Source organism: Xyrauchen texanus, chromosome 27 (genome assembly GCF_025860055.1).
Source record: "Xyrauchen texanus isolate HMW12.3.18 chromosome 27, RBS_HiC_50CHRs, whole genome shotgun sequence".
Taxonomy (NCBI): Eukaryota; Metazoa; Chordata; class Actinopteri; order Cypriniformes; family Catostomidae; genus Xyrauchen; species Xyrauchen texanus.
The window spans coordinates 25,871,615-25,890,495 of NC_068302.1; the positions used below are offsets into that span (position 1 = coordinate 25,871,615).

Below are 18,881 nucleotides of genomic sequence, written 5' to 3' on the forward strand. Positions count from 1 at the left end.
GAATGTCAAGAGGATATAAGTGTGCCTAAAGCAGTCTTTTTATCACAAGTATATTATTGTTATCAATCTATTCAACTGCCTCTGTATTTGTTCATCTCCTCCCTTATTTCTTTCCCGTGTCTCTTGCTCCATTAATGTATCTCTCACTCATTTTGAGAGATTGATACGTTTGTTTCTCTTATACTCAAACAGTTTATCTCTGTGTTTCCCCAGGTCATCTATAAGAAGTTGAACATCCCTTGTCCTTTTGACGGTTTCAGTAACCACACTGCTGTCAACATATCTATTGATGGCCAATGTGAAGCCAAATACTTCACAATCAACCAGGAGGTCAGGAAATGTATTTACCATTCCAAGTATCTATTCAGAAAGTTATATTTAGGTATAATTCTTTAACCCTTTATGACCTGAAAAACTAAGAACAATGGTATGGTAACTTGATGTTAAATATGTATTTAAATTTATAGGTCTAATGTTCATTTCATTAGGCTACTATGAAATTTACTCTAATCAATAAACAAATACATTCATAATATGCAATAAACTGTAAAGCATTGTATAGCTTATATGAGTGTAATAATGTTCATGTTAACATGTTATTTGTATTACCATATACACTCACCTAAAGGATTATTAGGAACACCTGTTCAATTTCTCATTAATGCAATTATCTAATCAACCAATCACATGGCAGTTGCTTCAATGCATTTAGGGGTGTGGTCCTGATCAAGACAATCTCCTGAACTCCAAACTGAATGTCAGAATGGGAAAGATAGGTGATTTAAGCAATTTTGAGCGTGGCATGGTTGTTGGTGCCAGACGGGCTGGTCTGAGTATTTCACAATCTGCTCAGTTACTGGGATTTTCACGCACAACCATTTCTAGGGTTTACAAAGAATGGTGTGAAAAGGGAAAAACATCCAGTATGTGGCAGTCCTGTGGGCGAAAATGCCTTGTTGATGCTAGAGGTCAGAGGAGAATGGGCCGACTTTGCCTGAAATAACCACTCGTTACAACCGAGATATGCAGCAAAGCATTTGTGAAGCCACAACACGCACAACCTTGAGGCGGATGGGCTACAACAGCAGAAGACCCCACCGGGTACCACTCATCTCCACTACAAATAGGAAAAAGAGGCTACAATTTGCAAGAGCTCACCAAAATTGGACAGTTGAAGACTGGAAAAGTGTTGCCTGGTCTGATGAGTCTCGATTTCTGTTGAGACATTCAGATGGTAGAGTCAGAATTTGGTGTAAACAGAATGAGAACATGGATCCATCATGCCTTGTTACCACTGTGCAGGCTGGTGGTGGTGGTTTAATGGTGTGGAGATGTTTTCTTGGCACACTTTAGGCCCCTTAGTGCCAATTGGGCATCGTTTAAATGCCACGGCCTACCTGAGCATTGTTTCTGACCATGTCCATCCCTTTATGGCCACCATGTACCCATCCTCTGATGGCTACTTCCAGCAGGATAATGCACCATGTCACAAAGCTCGAATCATTTCAAATTGGTTTCTTGAACATGACAATGAGTTCACTGTATTAAAATGGCCCCCACAGTCACCAGATCTCAACCCAATAGAGCATCTTTGGGATGTGGTGGAACGGGAGCTTCGTGCCCTGGATGTGCATCCCACAAATCTCCATCAACTGCAAGATGCTATCCTATCAATATGGGCCAACATTTCTAAAGAATGCTTTCAGCACCTTGTTGAATCAATGCCACGTAGAATTAAGGCAGATCTGAAGGCGAAAGGGGGTCAAACACAGTATTAGTATGGTGTTCCTAATAATCCTTTAGGTGAGTGTATATAACAGTAGTGTAGTCTAGGTCATACACAGGCATTCACCGTATGCCCACCTATCTTTTAGGATTTTGTGTGTGCCCACCTGAAATAAGTAATGATAAGCATAACAATGAGTCATCTTTTGACCCGGAACTTTTTTTATATAATATCAATTAATTAAAATGTATATTTCTTAGTAGGACAACAATTTCACTATAAACAGAATAGCATATTTTAGTACACACACAAAATAAAATCCATTAGTTATTATGTAGGCTACACTCACCTGAAGGATTATTAGGAACACCATACTAATACTGTGTTTGACCCCCTTTCGCCTTCAGAACTGCCTTAATTCTATGTGGCACTGATTCAACAAGGTGCTGAAAGCATTCTTTAGAAATGTTGGCCCATATTGATAGGATAGCATCTTGCAGTTGATGGAGATTTGTGGGATGCACATCCAGGGCACGAAGCTCCCGTTCCACCACATCCCAAAGATGCTCTATTGGGTTGAGATCTGGTGACTGTGGGGGCCATTTTAGTACAGTGAACTCATTGTCATGTTCAAGAAACCAATTTGAAATGATTCGAGCTTTGTGACATGGTGCATTATCCTGTTGGAAGTAGCCATCAGAGATGGGTACATGGTGGCCATAAAGGGATGGACATGGTCAGAAACAATGCTCAGGTAGGCCGTGGCATTTAAACGATGCCCAATTGGCACTAAGGGACCTAAAGTGTGCCAAGAAAAGATCCCCCACACCATTACACCACCACCACCAGCCTGCACAGTGGTAACAAGTCATGATGGATCCATGTTCTCATTCTGTTATGCCAAATTCTGACTCTACGATCTGAATGTCTCAACAGAAATCGAGACTCATCAGACCAGGCAAAATTTTTCCAGTCTTCAACTGTCCAATTTTGGTGAGCTCTTGCAAATTGTAGCCTCTTTTTCCTATTTGTAGTGGAGATGAGTGGTACCCGGTGGGGTCTTCTGCTGTTGTAGCCCATCCATCTCAAGGTTGTGCGTGTTGTGGCTTCACAAATGCTTTGCTGCATACCTTGGTTGTAACGAGTGGTTATTTCAGGCAAAGTTGCTCTTCTATCAGCTTGAATCAGTCGGCCCATTCTCCTCTGACCTCTAGCATCAACAAGTAATTTTCGCCCACAGGACTGCCACATACTGGATGTTTTTCCCTTTTCACACCATTCTTTGTAAACCCTAGAAATGGTTGTGCGTGAAAATCCCAGTAACTGAGCAGATTGTGAAATACTCAGACCGGCCCGTCTGGCACCAACAACCATGCCACGCTCAAAATTGCTTAAATCACCTTTCTTTCCCATTCTGACATTCAGTTTGGAGTTCAGGAGATTGTCTTGACCAGGACCACACCCCTAAATGCATTGAAGCAACTGCCATGTGATTGGTTGATTAGATAATTGCATTAATGAGAAATTGAACAGGTGTTCCTAATAATCCTTTAGGTGAGTGTATGTAGATGGAAATAATGTTTCCAAGCGGTAGATGTTTCATTATTATAACATCAGTGTGAAATCTTTTGATCTGTGATAGACTGTGATACGGCTTGGAATTCAGAATTTGATTGGCTATCAAATTTGTCGTAGACGAAAATAATGTTGCGTGTTATTCTTCATGATTTGTGAATTTAGATGACATCATCCTCTGTTCTGCAATCGGTCGTTTACATTTTATGACTCTTCACTTTATGATGCAAATAGCTCCAAAAGTTGAACACCTAGAAGACTGAAACCACTCAGTCTGATTTGTGAATTTTTTCACAGCAGTTTGTTTTCCTGTCAATCCTTTTTAAGTCCATGAGCTGGGACAGTGACAGTTAAGAGCTCTTCACTCTTCACTTTCACATTTCCAGCAAACATGCAGTCTGGGTTCATGCAAATGTACTTGTTTTAGATAGAGCCTTATTTTGAAACCTTTCACAATCACATTTGGTCACACCTCGCAACTTTTGCCTCTCTCACACACCGCGCCTTGCAACTTCCGTAGCGCGCCGCAAGGCCGTCTTACAGCTGCATTCATTTTACAAAGTTCCGAGCTCTATCTTTGCTTTGCGGGCATGTTCTACTGCTGTGCTACATTGATAAAATGCTTGGCGCTGTAATCAATGTCTCCCAACATTATCCCGACGGTCAATGTGACATTAGCAGCGTTTGCGCAAATTGACTCGCATCTCATGAACTACGGTTTGTTCAAAGGATCACATTACGCGTTAAAGCCCTTAAAATAATCTGTGCCGTCAAACGACTTTTGCGTTAACGAGTTATAAACGCGTTAACTTCGACAGCACTAGTAATTTCAGTTACCCTTTTTGTCATGCAGACAGCCTACACGGTTCCAATCTTGGCATTCGCTTTTGTATGCCACCCCGAGGTGCTACCAATCTACACTGAACTGCGCAAGTATGTTCAGAACATCATGATCACTAATAATAATTGTTGTCACTATTTAATTTTTTTTATTTTTATTTCTTTTAACAGACACTGATTTTCTCATTTAGGGTCATAAATAGACATTATGCAAAAATTTTGATTATTGGGTTATATACTTGGCATAGTTCACCCAAAAATGAAAATTTGGTCATCATTTACTCACCTTTATGTTGTTCAAAAACTGTATGACTGTATTCAGTGGAACACAAAAGTAGATGTTTGGCAGATGTTTCACTTTCTTTGCATGCATTTTCCAAACAAAGGAAGTGAAAGGTTAGGCTGATATTCCACCTAATATCTCCTTTTTTTACTCCACTGAAGACAGAAATTCATGCAAGTTTGAATCAACGTGTGGGTGTGTAAATTGTGACAGATTTCTCTTTTTGGGTGAACTATCCCTTTAATATTAAATTTTTTAGACCATGTATATGTTACAAAATGTTCGTAACATAATTTTGCAGTATGTTACTTTGACAAGCTACTTTAGAAAATAATTTGTAGTCTTTCATTTGAATAGACTAACGGTTGATGTGAAATAAGACATTAGTTATATGCATTAACCAGTTCTTTGACATGTTCTGATATGTCTTTGTTGGAAAAAGGGAACAATGAGTAAAAAGTAAACCTCCTTTTATGGTTGTTGTTTTGACACTTCTAGTCCCACAAAGAGACGCATGCAGGCCATTGCCAACGTGTCCATCCTGGGGATGTTTGTCATGTATCTTCTCACTGCCATCTTTGGCTACCTCACCTTTTATTGTAAGCACTCTGGATTTTAAGTTAACATCATGTCCAATGCTGCATGTCAGTCATAAAACTGACTTAATGCACCTTTTCAACTGCTACCAATACTATATACCACCACAAAGCCAATCATTTCCTTAAATAAAAGGAAGGGAAAATTTCCTTTTTTGGATAATTGTAATAACATGACTTTACAGGAGCTGTCAACTGAGACGTGATTAGCATCAAATGCTATTGCAATCTTGGTTACAGGCTAGATGTGTCATACATGTTTTCCTCCTTACTTGTTTTATGATAATCAATTTGTGGTATGTTTAGCTCATATAATAAAAACCTAAACCTCATCAATTAGGTGTAATTTAAGCATTTTCTGGATGTCAGTGTCTTAAAATAGTAGATCATCTCAAAATAATTTTATTATTTGTTTTGTCTGAAAAACAGTAAACACTGAGGCAGAACTGCTACACACCTACAGCAAGGTGGATCCCCTGGACACTCTCATCCTGTGTGTGCGTGTGGCTGTGCTGGTAGCCGTCACTCTGACTGTTCCCGTTGTGCTCTTCCCGGTAAGAAGACTTTTTTATAGACAGGTTATATGCAGCTGTCTGGCTGGCTGTCCTGCTTTTCTATTCCTGAAAATCTACCAGAACAAGCTGAGATATTCAGTAAACAATTTTGGGATTGATAAAAAAGAAAATTATTTAATGTTGTTGATGATTGGTGTTAGGTGACGCCATGCAAGGAGCAGACGTGTAAACCATGAGCCCTGTGCATTTTACTGTTTTTTAAAATTATTTTCATGTTATAATCCGGTGAGATTATATACAACCAGTTACATATTTGTTCTTTGAGGTAAACATGGCAAAGAAGTCAAAATCCTCCGGCCTTGGAGATATTAAAAGACACTTATGTGCTCAAGATGAAACCTCTGACGGGTCTGCAGACTGGGGACTTGATTTGGATGGCGCGGCCGGGGTAATTCAGCGTCAGATGTCCAACATGTCAGTGATGCTGATGAAGGTTGTTTCTGATTTGGAGTATCTCGCTGTAATACATCGTTCGATTACGCAGATGGAAAAAAAAATCTCTGAGTTGGTTACAAGAGTGGCAGATGTTGAGAAATGGATCGATTATTTGGAGTCATCGGAAAGGGAATTATCTGCTTATCTGCTCGCGACCAAAATAGATGTGGAAAAAATTTTGACAAATTGGAAGATTTGGAAAATAGGAGCCGAAGAAACAACGTATGGTTGTTGGAATTCCTGAGCATGAAGAGGGCAGAGATGTGGTGAAATTCCTGGACGAGCTCTTCCTGAGTGTGCTCAACATAACAGGCCATAAGATGAAAATCGAGTGAGCTCACAGAGTCCTGGGTTGCAGATCTGCTGAGGGAAACAGGCCCCAAACAATTTTTCAGATCATCCGATAAAGATCTTGTGTTGCGCAAGGCAAGGAGCAAAGGAAAGCTTTCTTGGAAGAATCACAATATTTTCTTGTTCCTGGACTTTGCAAATTCGACAAGAGAGAAACACGATCGATTCAAGGAATCTATGAAACTCTTACATCAACGTAAAATCGCTTTTGCACTGGTGTTTCCGGCCAACTGTCCTTCATAAATACATTGGAGTGAGTAAGCCATTTTGTGTTTCTCAAGTGAGAGGATTGAGTGAGTGGCACTCACCCCCCTAGAGTAGCAGATACTCTAGGAGTGGTGATTGCTGCTTTTGGTAAGGGTCATGAGGCATCAGTGTATTACTCCCTGCTAATTCAGAGTCTGGGGGATGGAGCTTTAAATTCTTTCAAAAGATTATGGGAGGAAGATTTAAATTTGTTATTGGAGGGAGTGTGGGCAAGGATTCTAAAAAACCTTCAGTAGACAAGGGTGCGCCTTATGCAATTTAAGATTTTACATTTACATGGACCCCTTCTAAATTGTATAGACTTGGTCTTAAGGACACACCCACCTGTTGGTGATGCCATTCAGAAGATGGAGACACCACCCATATTTTTGGGGGGTGTCGTAAGATCCAAGAATTTTGGTTGAAGGTGCAGAGTTTTTTATGTGATGTGTTGAACACTCATATCTCGTTCTAACACAGACTATATTTTGGGAGATGGGAAGGTCATGAATTTGGAGGATAGGTAAATAAAGGATTGGGTTTTGACCAGTGTGATGATTGGTGGGCAGGTTATTTTAAGGGGATGGAAGTCAGATGGAGCACCCTCGTTCCCAGAGTGGTGTGCAGAGATGGTGAGGGTGGCTGCCTTTAATGAGGGGTCGAGCAGAAGGGTGGGAGTTAGGAGTTAGTTTATTCAATGGGAAATGGAGCATTTATTTTGCGTTTTTTGGGGGACTCTCAAGGAGGGGCGGTGGAGAGAGTAATTTAGAGTTTAGTTTTTAATTCTTCTCGTTTATTGTTTTTTTTTTAAATTTTTTTTAAATGTTTTTGTGTTTGTGTGTCTATATTCTATCGACCACAGGGGTGTTCGTGGGCGAGTCAAGGTGGGGTGGGAGATTGGTAGGGGGAGGGGCTATAGAGGGGTTTTAATGTTAAAAGTGATTAATTCATTATATATATATATACAGTATATGTTGTTTGATTCTTTATGTTAACTTATGTATCAATAAAAATGTTACTTGCAAAAAAAATTATGTTGATGATTTTGATTTGTCACGTCCGTCTTTCAGATTCGCAGAGCCCTTCTGCAGCTTCTGTTCCCCGATAAGCCCTTTCACTGGGTGCGTCACATCACCATCGCTGTGTGCCTCCTCTTTGTCGTCAACCTGCTCGTCATCTTCGTGCCCAACATTCGTGACATCTTTGGTATCATTGGTGAGTAAATAATTACAATTATGCATTTTAATGAAAGATATGGAAGTGTTTCTAAAGCATAACTCTCACTCCTCAGAATGTTCTAATTGTATGAGATCAATATATTTCTAATTATGTCATGTATTGTTAAAGGGATAGTTCACTCAATAATGAAACTTCTCTCATTATTTACTCACTCTCATGCCATCCCAGATGTGTGACTTTCTTCTGCTGAACACAAACGAGGAATTGTAGAAGAATATCTCAGCTCTGTTGGTCCTTACAAAGTGAATAATGACCAGAACTCTCAAGCTCCAAAAATCACATAAAGGAAACATAAAGTAATCCATAAGACTCCACTGGTTTAATACATGTATTCTGAAGTGATGCAATCACTTTTGGTGAGAAACAGATCAATATTTAAATACTTTTTTTTTTTTTACTATAAATCTCCACTTTCACTTTCAGAATCTGAAACTGAAAGTGGTCATATATATAAAAAAGCACTTAAATATTGATCTGTTTCTCACCCACACCTATCATATTGCTTCTGAAGACATGGATTTAACAACTGGAGTTTTATGGATTACTTGTATGCCTTTATGTGATTTTTGAGGCTTCAAAGATCTGGTTAGCTTTCACTTGCATTGTGAGGACCTACAGAGCTGAGATATTCATCTAAAAATCTTTTATCACACACATCTTGATGACATGAGAGTTAGTAAATGATTAGACTTTTTTCATTTTAGGTTGAATTATTCTTTTAAGCAGTTTTCAGTAGCCAGAAAATCACATTTGTTTTTGATTATTCAACAGGTGCGACTTCTGCCCCAAGTTTGATCTTCATCCTCCCGGGTCTCTTTTACATCCGTATCGTTTCCACTGAGCAAGAGCCAATGAACTCAAGGCCAAAGATTCAGGTAAGTCTCAAACCCTTTTCTGCTGTTTTTACACATTTTTAGTCAAGAAAAGAGAGAATATGCTAAAATAGGGATAGTTCAAACAAAAATTAAAATTCAGTCATTATTTACTCTGTATCTCCATACCTGCATGACTTTCCTTTGTGGAACACAAAAGTAAAAAAAATTTAATGTCTTCACATGTTGTGTGTGTGTGTGTGTGTGTGTGTGTGTGTTTTGTCTTATAATGTAAGTGAATAGTGACTCTGGGCTGTGAAGCTCCAAACATGACACCAAAAAACACCATAAAACCACAGTAAAATTAGTCGATACAACTCACGCACTTTATTACACGTCTTCTGAAGACATAATAATACATTTATATTTTGATCCTCTTTTCTCCCCAATTTGGAATGCCCAATTCCCACTACTAAGTAGGTCCTCGTGGTGGCGCGGTTACCCACCTCAATCAGGGTGGGGGAGGACAAGTCGCAGTTGCCTCCGCTTCTGAGACCATCAATCTGCGCATTTTATCACATGGCTCTTTGTGCATGACACCGCGGAGACTCCCAGCATGTGGAGGCTCATGCAATTCTCCACGATCCATGCACAACTCACCACTAGCCCCACTGAGAGCAAGAACCACTAATTGGACCATGAGGAGGTTACCCCATGTGACTCTACCCTCCGTAACAACCGGGCCAATTTGGTTGCTTAGGAGACCTGGCTGGAGACATTCAGCACACCCTGGATTCGAACTTGCGATGCTAGGGGTGGTAGTCAACGTCAATACGTGCTGAGCTACCCAAGCAACGTCATTTCATGTGAAAATTAAATTTTTATTTTTGTGTTTCACGGAAGATAGAAAGTCATGTAGGTTTAGAATGGCATGATGGTGAGTAAATGATGACAGAATTAACATTTTTGGTAAACTATCCCTTTAAGGTGGTCTTGTTTATCTTTTCACCAGTTTTCTAAAGATGATCTTAGACTAAAGCACTTTGTTTTCTTGTGCTACAGGCTGCCTGCTTCACTGCTCTGGGCTTCATCTTCATGTCCATGAGCTTGACGTTTATCACACTGGATTGGGTCTATGGGGAGAACCGAAGTGGAGGAGGTCACTAATCTTTACCCACAAAACTACAAGGGTCCAAACAGCCTGTTAAGGAGAACACCACCTGAGAGAAAACAAAGCATCACTTATAGGCTGGACCCATCTCACCTCAGATCTTTTGTCCCACTAAGTTAGGAAAGGACCAATGTCCTGCCATCTTTAAAATTAAATGTGGATCAATCCTATGATGTTTCATGGTGGAGGATTTCTGGGGGACACAGAAATGTCACGCCCTGTTGAGGCAGTTGTGTGATACTGTGACTGTGATCCAGAACACAGTCATTTCCCTTTACACGCTCCGTAACGATAAATAATGATGATTTTATTGACGGAACCCCCCCAAAAGCTTTAAAATTGTGGAAAGAAGGCCAACATTTTAACAACAGCCATAACGTACAGCAGAAGCCAAAAAAAAATGACTGAAGAGGTTGTATTCTCTAAAAGAAGCCAAAACACTTACTTTTGTCTGTTTTTACTTTTTGACATAGTCCTACAGTGCAATCCTAGGGAAACAGAAAACAATGTATTTTCCTTCTAAAATTCTGGTTCATAACAGTATGATAAGATTTGTTCAGAAAAAACTATTGGATATGATCAGAAAACAAAAATATACATAATCTCAGAATAGCTTTGACAAAGGCTGTAGACCTGAACCGAATCTATAAGCAGGGGTTAAATTTGGATTTTTGAAATTCAAACTTTTCTGCAGGATAGCATTTATTTTGATAGACAAATGTGAGGTACGTACAGTTGCAGTATTTTGGTGTAGTGGGGTGGAATGCCATCTATTGTTTTATTTAGTGAACAGATGGCTGTCTACGAACTCCATTTGATGAGGTGCTTAATTTGAATACTGTGATTTGCAAAGGCATCTAAGGCAAGCCAAATCTAACCTGTGAATTCAGTGATTTATCTGATTTTACCATATTATAAGGTTTTATTTGGCATGAGGTTATACTTTTCCAAACAAATGAAGGAAAAGTAAAACTGTCTCCAGAAAAGTGTTTATATAGGGCTGAAAAAATACTAGACTGGAAAAATACAACGCAAAAACATTAATTGCTGAACATTTCAGGAAAGTTATATCTGTAAAGTTTTTCTTTTTAACTGTCATATACAGTATACAACACTTTGATCTATGCAATTGTGACAACATGATTTATCAAGACCTTTAAACTTTGACTTTGCATGTCAATACAAGACAGCTTTTTCTCTTAGTCTAATGTAGACTGTGAAACAATGCAACGCTTTTTGCATGACATCAGGGCTCCTCTACTCATTGTTTGCAGCTCAGGCCATTGCTTATACCAAAAAAGGCCAAGTTCCCAGTATCCTGCAATACCTATTTATTCAGTTTTGTGATTAAATACACATTTTTTCAATAACTCTGTGCTGGTAAGTTTATAACAAAAATTTGCCAAGTTAAAGACTTACAGTTCCAATGTGAAACACAACACACCAAATAGAGTTGGCAGTTGAACAAGTTCATTTTCTACTGCTTTTACATGTGCTTTTACATTTGTAAACATTGGTTTACTGAACTGGCTTTTGACACTGTTATACTTGCCATTTTCAATAAAGATAGTAAAGTCAGTATTAAAAACGTGCAATGTGTTCCCATTTATTTGTCTTTTCTGATTGACTGGCCTTGAGTACAATAGCATTTGTAGTTTCTATTTATTATATTAATTATTAAATTAGAAACATCACTAAATCTGTATTGTAAATTAAAGTCTGCCTTACGAAACTGTCAGCTCAAACCAATCTGTCCATTCTCTGTTGACCTCTCTCATCAACAAAGCATTTCTGTACATAGAACTACCGCTCACTGGATATTATTTGTTTTTGGCACCATTTTGAGTGAAAATCAGCAGTTACAGAAATACTCAAACCAGCACATCTGGCATCAACAATCATGCCATGGTCGAAATCACTGAGATACATTTTTCCCCATTCTGTTGGTTGATATGAACATTAACTTAAGATCCTGACCTGTATCTGCATTTTATTTAGTGCACTGCTGATTAGACACTAACATGAATAAGCAGGTGTACATGTGTTCCTAATAAGGTTATCAGTGACTGTATATTTGTCATTCAGTCATTGCATTAGAGTGCCTAACAGTAAAGGAACCTAGATTTATAACCTCAAATTATATTTAATAGGGAAACATATTTTTGTAATACTTCACATAACCCTAAACCCCCTCCCCCTTCATATGAACTAAGGAACAATTGCCTGTTAATGGTAGTCAGAGCAGATCTGCATTGTTTTTTGTTCTTCCTATTCTCTTTTGCTGTGCTACATTGACATCAGAACACAGAAGTAACAGTTCCTTCAAGCATTCGTTTATCCCAAAAAGGTTTCAGAGATGTACCTTGAACACTGTGAGCAGAGCAGGGGACCTGGCGTGGAGTCCCATGATCCAGGTGTCCATATCAAAAGGAAAGATGAGCAAAGGAAAAAAACAACGGCCAGGATAATGTGCCCAGTTCTCTCCTCAGTATCCAGGAGAATGAACACCTGGTAGATCTGCTGGGAAGGAGATGTGTGGTGAGTGAAATAACTTTCATTAGAAGTCCAATCAAAGATGAGCATTATGTCTGACAGAGTACAAATAGGGATGCATTGTAAATCACACTGTATAAAAGTGAAAACTCTGAAAGTAGAGATGTAGTGCAGAGATGAGAGATGTTACTGTTGATGTCAATTTAAGGTCAAAATAACACTCAGTAAGCACATGTATACATCATTCTTTGTGGCTTCAGAAGTCCTTTTATTTTCTGTCTGCAAATTGAACAAAACAGACAGATTGTAGACAAAATATCACACCTGTGGCAGATTTCAGCTCTAACAGCTAAACTATTCAATTCAACGGGATTACATTTTGTTATCAGTTTTGTTATAATTTTTGTGAGAAAAACATCTAGTGTCATGTGGATTATCTTCAGTGAATGTGCGTTTTATAAGATTGTTGTCCTTTTTCCTTTGATGAATGACAAACTGTATGCAACAGCAAAGCTTGCCAGGAGAGAGACAGGAAAGGTTTAAGAACACTTCCTATTGTTAAAGAGGATGCTGATATTTCTTTTTGCACTCATTGTACTTCACACTGATTGCCCTGTTTTATCAGTGTGTTACTTTGGTGTTTATCTGTTAAGTTTGTGTGGGTGCAGGCCATGGCCACGGCAGTTGTTCAGTTGTACATGGCTCTTCCTCACAGTCCGACGCAGTGGAGTTTCCAACACACAGGAGTCGTGTATCATTAAGGATAATCCTAACCGCTCATATTACATCCGGCTCTTTGACATCAAGATACTAAATCCTGATTTTACCTTTACCTTTATAAGCCTGCTCATTGCCCAACCATGTATAAGAACACTAACAGAATTTGAATGCAGAAAATACATTGTTGGGTAGATAACTTTTGCAATGTAGTCTGGTACCGATTACAAATTGCACAGCTAAACTTGTAATCAGTAATGTAATCTTTTTCAAGATGAATACAATCTTGTAATCTAATTTGATTGCCTGATCTAATTGGATTACTGTTGGATTACTTATTGCATGTTTTGTTGAAATACATTACTTGTAAGCATGTTCAGTACCAATTTACTCTAAATCCTTTCATTAAAGCTGAATTATGTAATTTCCGTTACATTTGCACCATCAAACGGAATTAAAAACGTATTTCAAGAAATGTATTTCAAAACAGCATTTTGAATACACACTAATGGTTGAATAACTTTCTAGGGGTGGATCTAAGCGGGTCGCTCAAAACAAACAGGAATGCCTATAGTGCCATAGAGGCACAGTCTTTACAATTTTCCCATTTATTTGTCTATTCTGATTGACTGGCCTTGAGTACAATAGCATTTGTAGTTTCTGTTTATTATATTAATTATTAAATTAGAAACATCACTAAATCTGTATTGTAAATTAAAGTCTGCCTTACGAAACTGTCAGCTCAAACCAATCTGTCCATTCTCTGTTGACCTCTCTCATCAACAAAGCATTTCTGTCCATAGAACTACCGCTCACTGGATATTTTTTGTTTTTCGCACCATTTTGAGTGAATTCAAAACTCTGTTGTGCGTGAAAATCCCAGGAGATCAAACGGTTACAGAAATACTCAAACCAGCCCGTTCATGCCACAGGTGAAATAACTGAGATCACATTTTTGCTCCATTCTGATGGTTGATGTGAATATTAACTGAAGCTCCTGACCTGTATCTGCATGATTTTATGCATTGCACTGCTGCCACATGATTGGCTGATTAGATAGTCGCATGAATAAGTAGATGTACAGGTGTTCCTAATAAAAGGCTAAGTGAGTGTATAATTGAATACGATTGTGATAAGATACAAAACTCCATATCTTTCCTTTAGCTCTGTTTTGGGGCTTCCATACTGCTCTGAAGTCACATGATACAAGATTAATACAAGATTCAGCACATCTGAAAATACCTCAATGTTTCTGCTAAACCTGTGGATAATTAGTGATGTTAAAAGAGTTTTTGCATCACAAACAGATCCTTTATGAATCTAAATTTGAAATGCAATTTGCTTATGTTTCAGGATTGCCAAGTAGGTTTGAACATTGCCAGTGAGGCAGAAGCTGACTTTTTCAGAAAACATTGTTGAGGAGAAGATAACTCAAAGAGCCAACCGTCAAGGTCAGTTTCTGTTATTCTTACAAATTGTATATTGCATTTGACTTTTACACATATACTGTATGTGAATCATTCCCCAACAGCATTTAGCAGTACAACAGCTCCTTATTTTTTTTAATATTTAGATAAAAGGCAGCATGTTCCAACCAAAGGTATATGTCTACAAGTGTGAATTGTTAAATTATAACAGACAAATTCAGATTTGCCAAGAACTGTGATCATTTTAATGTTGGTTTTGTTTGAATGACAGACAATTGGGTGCTACAACAAATTCCTCCAACAAATGGTGTCATTTTTAAACACTGAATCTAACATATTAGGTCCAAAAAGTCATCATACAGTGTTTACATGGCCTATTGCATTGATAAAGAGAATTTCAAGTGTCTAGGATTTACCATGTCCATGAATATGCTTGGGTGCTGTGTGCAGGGCGGCATTTTAGGTTGTTTGATAATAAGTGCTTGTCATTGGTTTTGAAACAGGTCCAGTTTCACAGCCAAGTGTAATAGCTACAGTGGACATCCAGAACCCAGATATCATGGCTTCAAGATACCGCTCTCCCCCAGTTCCCACACCTGTGCCAGCCTCAATCTCTATAGGCAAGAAGGGCAAAAATGGAAAGAAGAAAGACCCAAGGCTTACTAAGGCAGACATTGGAGCTCCTAGTGGATTCAAGTTGGTTCTACCATTCACCTTAATCTTTTTCGTTTTGTTTGTAATTGATGTTTCATCTCTTCCCTCTTTAGACATGTCACTCATGTCGGGTGGGATCCAAACTCTGGTTTTGATGAAAGAAATTTATTTTCCACCCTTTTTTCTTAATCAATACAACAATAATATTTCAACTTTAGTCATCTAAACTGTGTGATGCTTATTTTAAGCCCAGAGTGGAAATAAAAGAACAAAGGACACTTAAATCACAAAGACAAATGAAATACAAATAAAAGATGCTCTAAAATGGATAGTTCAACCAAAAATGTAAATTATGTCATCATTTACTCACCCTGTTGACATTCCAGACCCATATGGCTTTCCTTCCTATGTGGAACATAAAAGGAGTTGCATCATTTTTCAATTAAATAAAAGGTGACTGAGGTCCCTAACATTTTTCTTTACATGATCTTTTGTATTCCATGGAAGAAAGAAAGTCATATGCTTTTGGAAAGACATGAAGGTGAGTAAATAATGACAAAATATGTTTTTGGGGTGAGCTATTCCTTTAAGAGTGAGGCTTTGAAAGGCAGATAAATTAACACTCGCTTTGGCCAATCTAGACCAACAGTCTCGCCCCTGACCTGAAGAAACTAGCTGTGCTGGGATTAGTGACACCCAGCTGGCAGATAAAGAAACATCTAAGATCATCTATGATTTCATCGAGCAATCTGGGGGCCTGGATGCAATTGTTTTTGTAAATGAATGGTGACTGAGGCTAATATTGCCTAACAACCCCTTTGGTGTTCCACAGAATAAAGAAATTCAAAAGGGTTTGAAACAACATAAGGATGAGTAAATACATTTTTGTGTGAACTATTGCTTTAATGATATCCTGATCTTTATTGCCCTCACATATGCAACTGTGACTTCTCGGGGTCATTCTGACCTCCCTCCATACCCAGGACATCCTTGTTCTGTCACTGCACCTCCTTCACCCTGAGGAGGGCTTCCTCCATTCTCAGGTTCACCTGCAAGCCCTTCTCCTCCTTCACAAATTCCTGGACCCCCACATCGTGGTCCACCGGGAGGCAGACCTGGACCTCAGCCCCCTCCACCGTCCAATCTTCCACCCCCACCGCCGTCAAGCTGTGGAGGTCTACCACCCTCGCCTCCTCCCCCACCCCCTCCTCCACCTCCTCCTTCTTCAGTCTCTAGCTTCACTAGTAGCCCTGGCAGCTCAGCTCCACGTCCACCCTCCGGTTTTTTTGCTAAAGGCTGTATGTGACACAAATACACACAATGCACATTCTTACAAACATTAGATCAAAGATTAAAGGATTGTTCCAGGTTCAGTACAAGTTAAGCTCAGTTGATAGCATTTATCAGCATAATGTTGATAAAATCTCAGATTTTAAGGATTTTAGAGTAATAAAATCGCTTACAGGTTTTATCGGACTTATGTCATCATGACAACAAAGTTGTATTTTTAAAGATGATTTTACACATATAGGGCTAGTAAGCACTTTTATCACATACAAATCATGTTAACCAGTTGGATGTTTATGTCTTGTGGCTATATTTTTTAAATAATGCATATTTTAATGTTTATGGACTGGCCCCAATCACTTTCATTGTAAATCCATTGATGTAACTGCAAAAACAAATGTTTTTATTAAATAAAAAAAGGGACAAGTCAATTATTACTATTATAATTATTATTATTATTTTGGAAATCACTATCATGCCACAAATGCTGTGGATTGATCTTAAATTGTATTGAACGCTGAACATTCCTTAAAGACAATAGGTACATGCATGCATTCTGCTCCATTTTTGTATTACTGTATGTGTTTTGTTCTATGTTTGTGTATAACTATTGTTTGAGCAAATATCTGATGTTTATCTCAGGAGACTGAGTCCCCAGGCTCTTATCCTCTAGCTCAAGACCAGTCCTCAGAAGGCATTATGGGAACCCAACAGACGTGATAAAGAAAAGGAGTAAAGTCATCCATTTCTCAGGTAACTTTAATGAGAGGGCTTTAGTCATAGAATGTTAACATGTTCAAATCAAGGTAAAAATATTTGCATTTGCAGTTCAAATGATATAATCCTGACATATCTCTTCTTTAATGGGGATTTCACCCAAAAATTACAATTATGTCATAATTTACTCACCCTCATGTTGTTCCCAACATCTAAGACTTTCTTTCATGGAACTCAAAACGAGTTGCCTCAACGAGTTGCATCTTTTTTCCATATAATGAATGTGAATGTTGACTGAGGCTAAAATTCTGTCTAGCACATTTGTATTCCATGGATAAAAAGGAGTCTAAAATGTACAATATATATTTATAGAGTTTTAGTACTATAACTGGGTGATATCTTAGATTTCTTCTTAATCACCTGAATTTTATTAGGTGGTGTGCATGTTTTAGTATTTTCTTAGCTTTTAAATTTAGGATTAGACCCAAACAAATGCTATGGCTAAGTCCACTAACAAGGAAACTATCCAACTCTCTTCAAATACAGTACTTTCATGTGCTGAATGGATAAGGAAAATGGAGCTTTGATTCACAGGTTCCTACAGTGATAATGATGTCTTACAAGTATACACTCTGTATACATTTATACTCCTATTACTTTTTTCTTTAGGAGATGAGGAAGATGATGGCGGTGATGAAGATGATGATGACGATTGGGACGACTAATGCTTCTTTCTGCCATTGATTCGCACATGTATGCCATCTAGCTCAGCAAACGAGCTATAAGATTTTACTGTTAAAGGAACAGTAACCCCCAAAATGAAAATTCTCTCATCTTTAACTCACCTCATGTCATCACATATGTGACTTTCTGTCTTCTGCTGAACACAAACGAAGATTTTAAGAAGCATATTTCAGCTCTGTTGGTCCATACTATGCAATGATGACCAGCACTTTAAAGCTCCAAAAATTACACACATTGTAACTACATAAAAGTAACCCATAAGACTCAAGTGGTTTAAGCGATATGGTAGGTATGTGTGAGAAACAGGTCAATATTTAAGTCCTTTTTTTACTATAAATCTCATCTTTCACATTCTGAAAGTGAAAGTGGAGATTTATAATAAAAAATGATTTAAATATTGATCTGTTTCTCACCTAAAGTGATAGCATCGCTTCAGAAGACATACATTAAACCACTGGAGTCATATGGATTACTTTTATGCTGCCTTTATGATTTTTGGAGCTTGAAAGATCTGGTCTCCATTAACATGCATTGAAAGGATGTACAGAGCTTAAATATTATTCTAAAATCTTTGTTTGTGTTAAGCAGAGGAAAGTCATACACATATAGGACGACATGAGGGTGAGTGAATGATGTGAGAATTTTTATTTTTGGGTGAACTATCCCTTTAATGCTTCATCCGAAATTATCATCGTAACAATAGGTAGGGGACCTTAAAATAACACCAGATTTAGACTGCACTGATTGATCTGCTTGAAATCCAATAAAGCAAATGATCTAATATTTGTGTTCTGTGATCCTACTCTGTCACAACGAAGAGAGTCCAAGCATTTGTCTCACTCTGTGGTCTTTGGTCAGTCTCATTTTTAAATTTTTACTTCACTGCAGTTTAAGTAGTTCAACGTGAGTTCGTTCAAACGAAGGAACATTCTAAGCCTGACCAGGAGTGGCGTCGGATTTCAGGCAAACAGTCCGACTGCCAAGTTCGGTCAC

General features: G+C 38.3%; 1 protein-coding gene and 1 pseudogene across 2 annotated transcripts in view; both read left to right on the forward strand.

Annotated features, from left to right (window-relative positions):
• LOC127621028 (sodium-coupled neutral amino acid transporter 3-like) overlaps positions 1–11,436 on the forward strand; it is a 31,316-nt gene extending 19,880 nt beyond the window's left edge. For both annotated transcript variants that reach the window (XM_052094444.1, XM_052094445.1), the window contains exons 10-16: positions 214–330; positions 4,155–4,234; positions 4,923–5,023; positions 5,450–5,574; positions 7,698–7,842; positions 8,638–8,741; positions 9,741–11,436. In XM_052094444.1, the coding sequence (XP_051950404.1) occupies positions 214–330; positions 4,155–4,234; positions 4,923–5,023; positions 5,450–5,574; positions 7,698–7,842; positions 8,638–8,741; positions 9,741–9,845 (777 nt within the window). In that variant the 3' untranslated portion in view covers positions 9,846–11,436. The remainder of the gene's footprint in view (positions 1–213; positions 331–4,154; positions 4,235–4,922; positions 5,024–5,449; positions 5,575–7,697; positions 7,843–8,637; positions 8,742–9,740) is intronic.
• Positions 11,437–14,403: 2,967 nt separating this feature from the next.
• Positions 14,404–18,250, forward strand: LOC127620673 (actin nucleation-promoting factor WAS-like; annotated as a pseudogene).
• Positions 18,251–18,881: the final 631 nt, after the last annotated feature.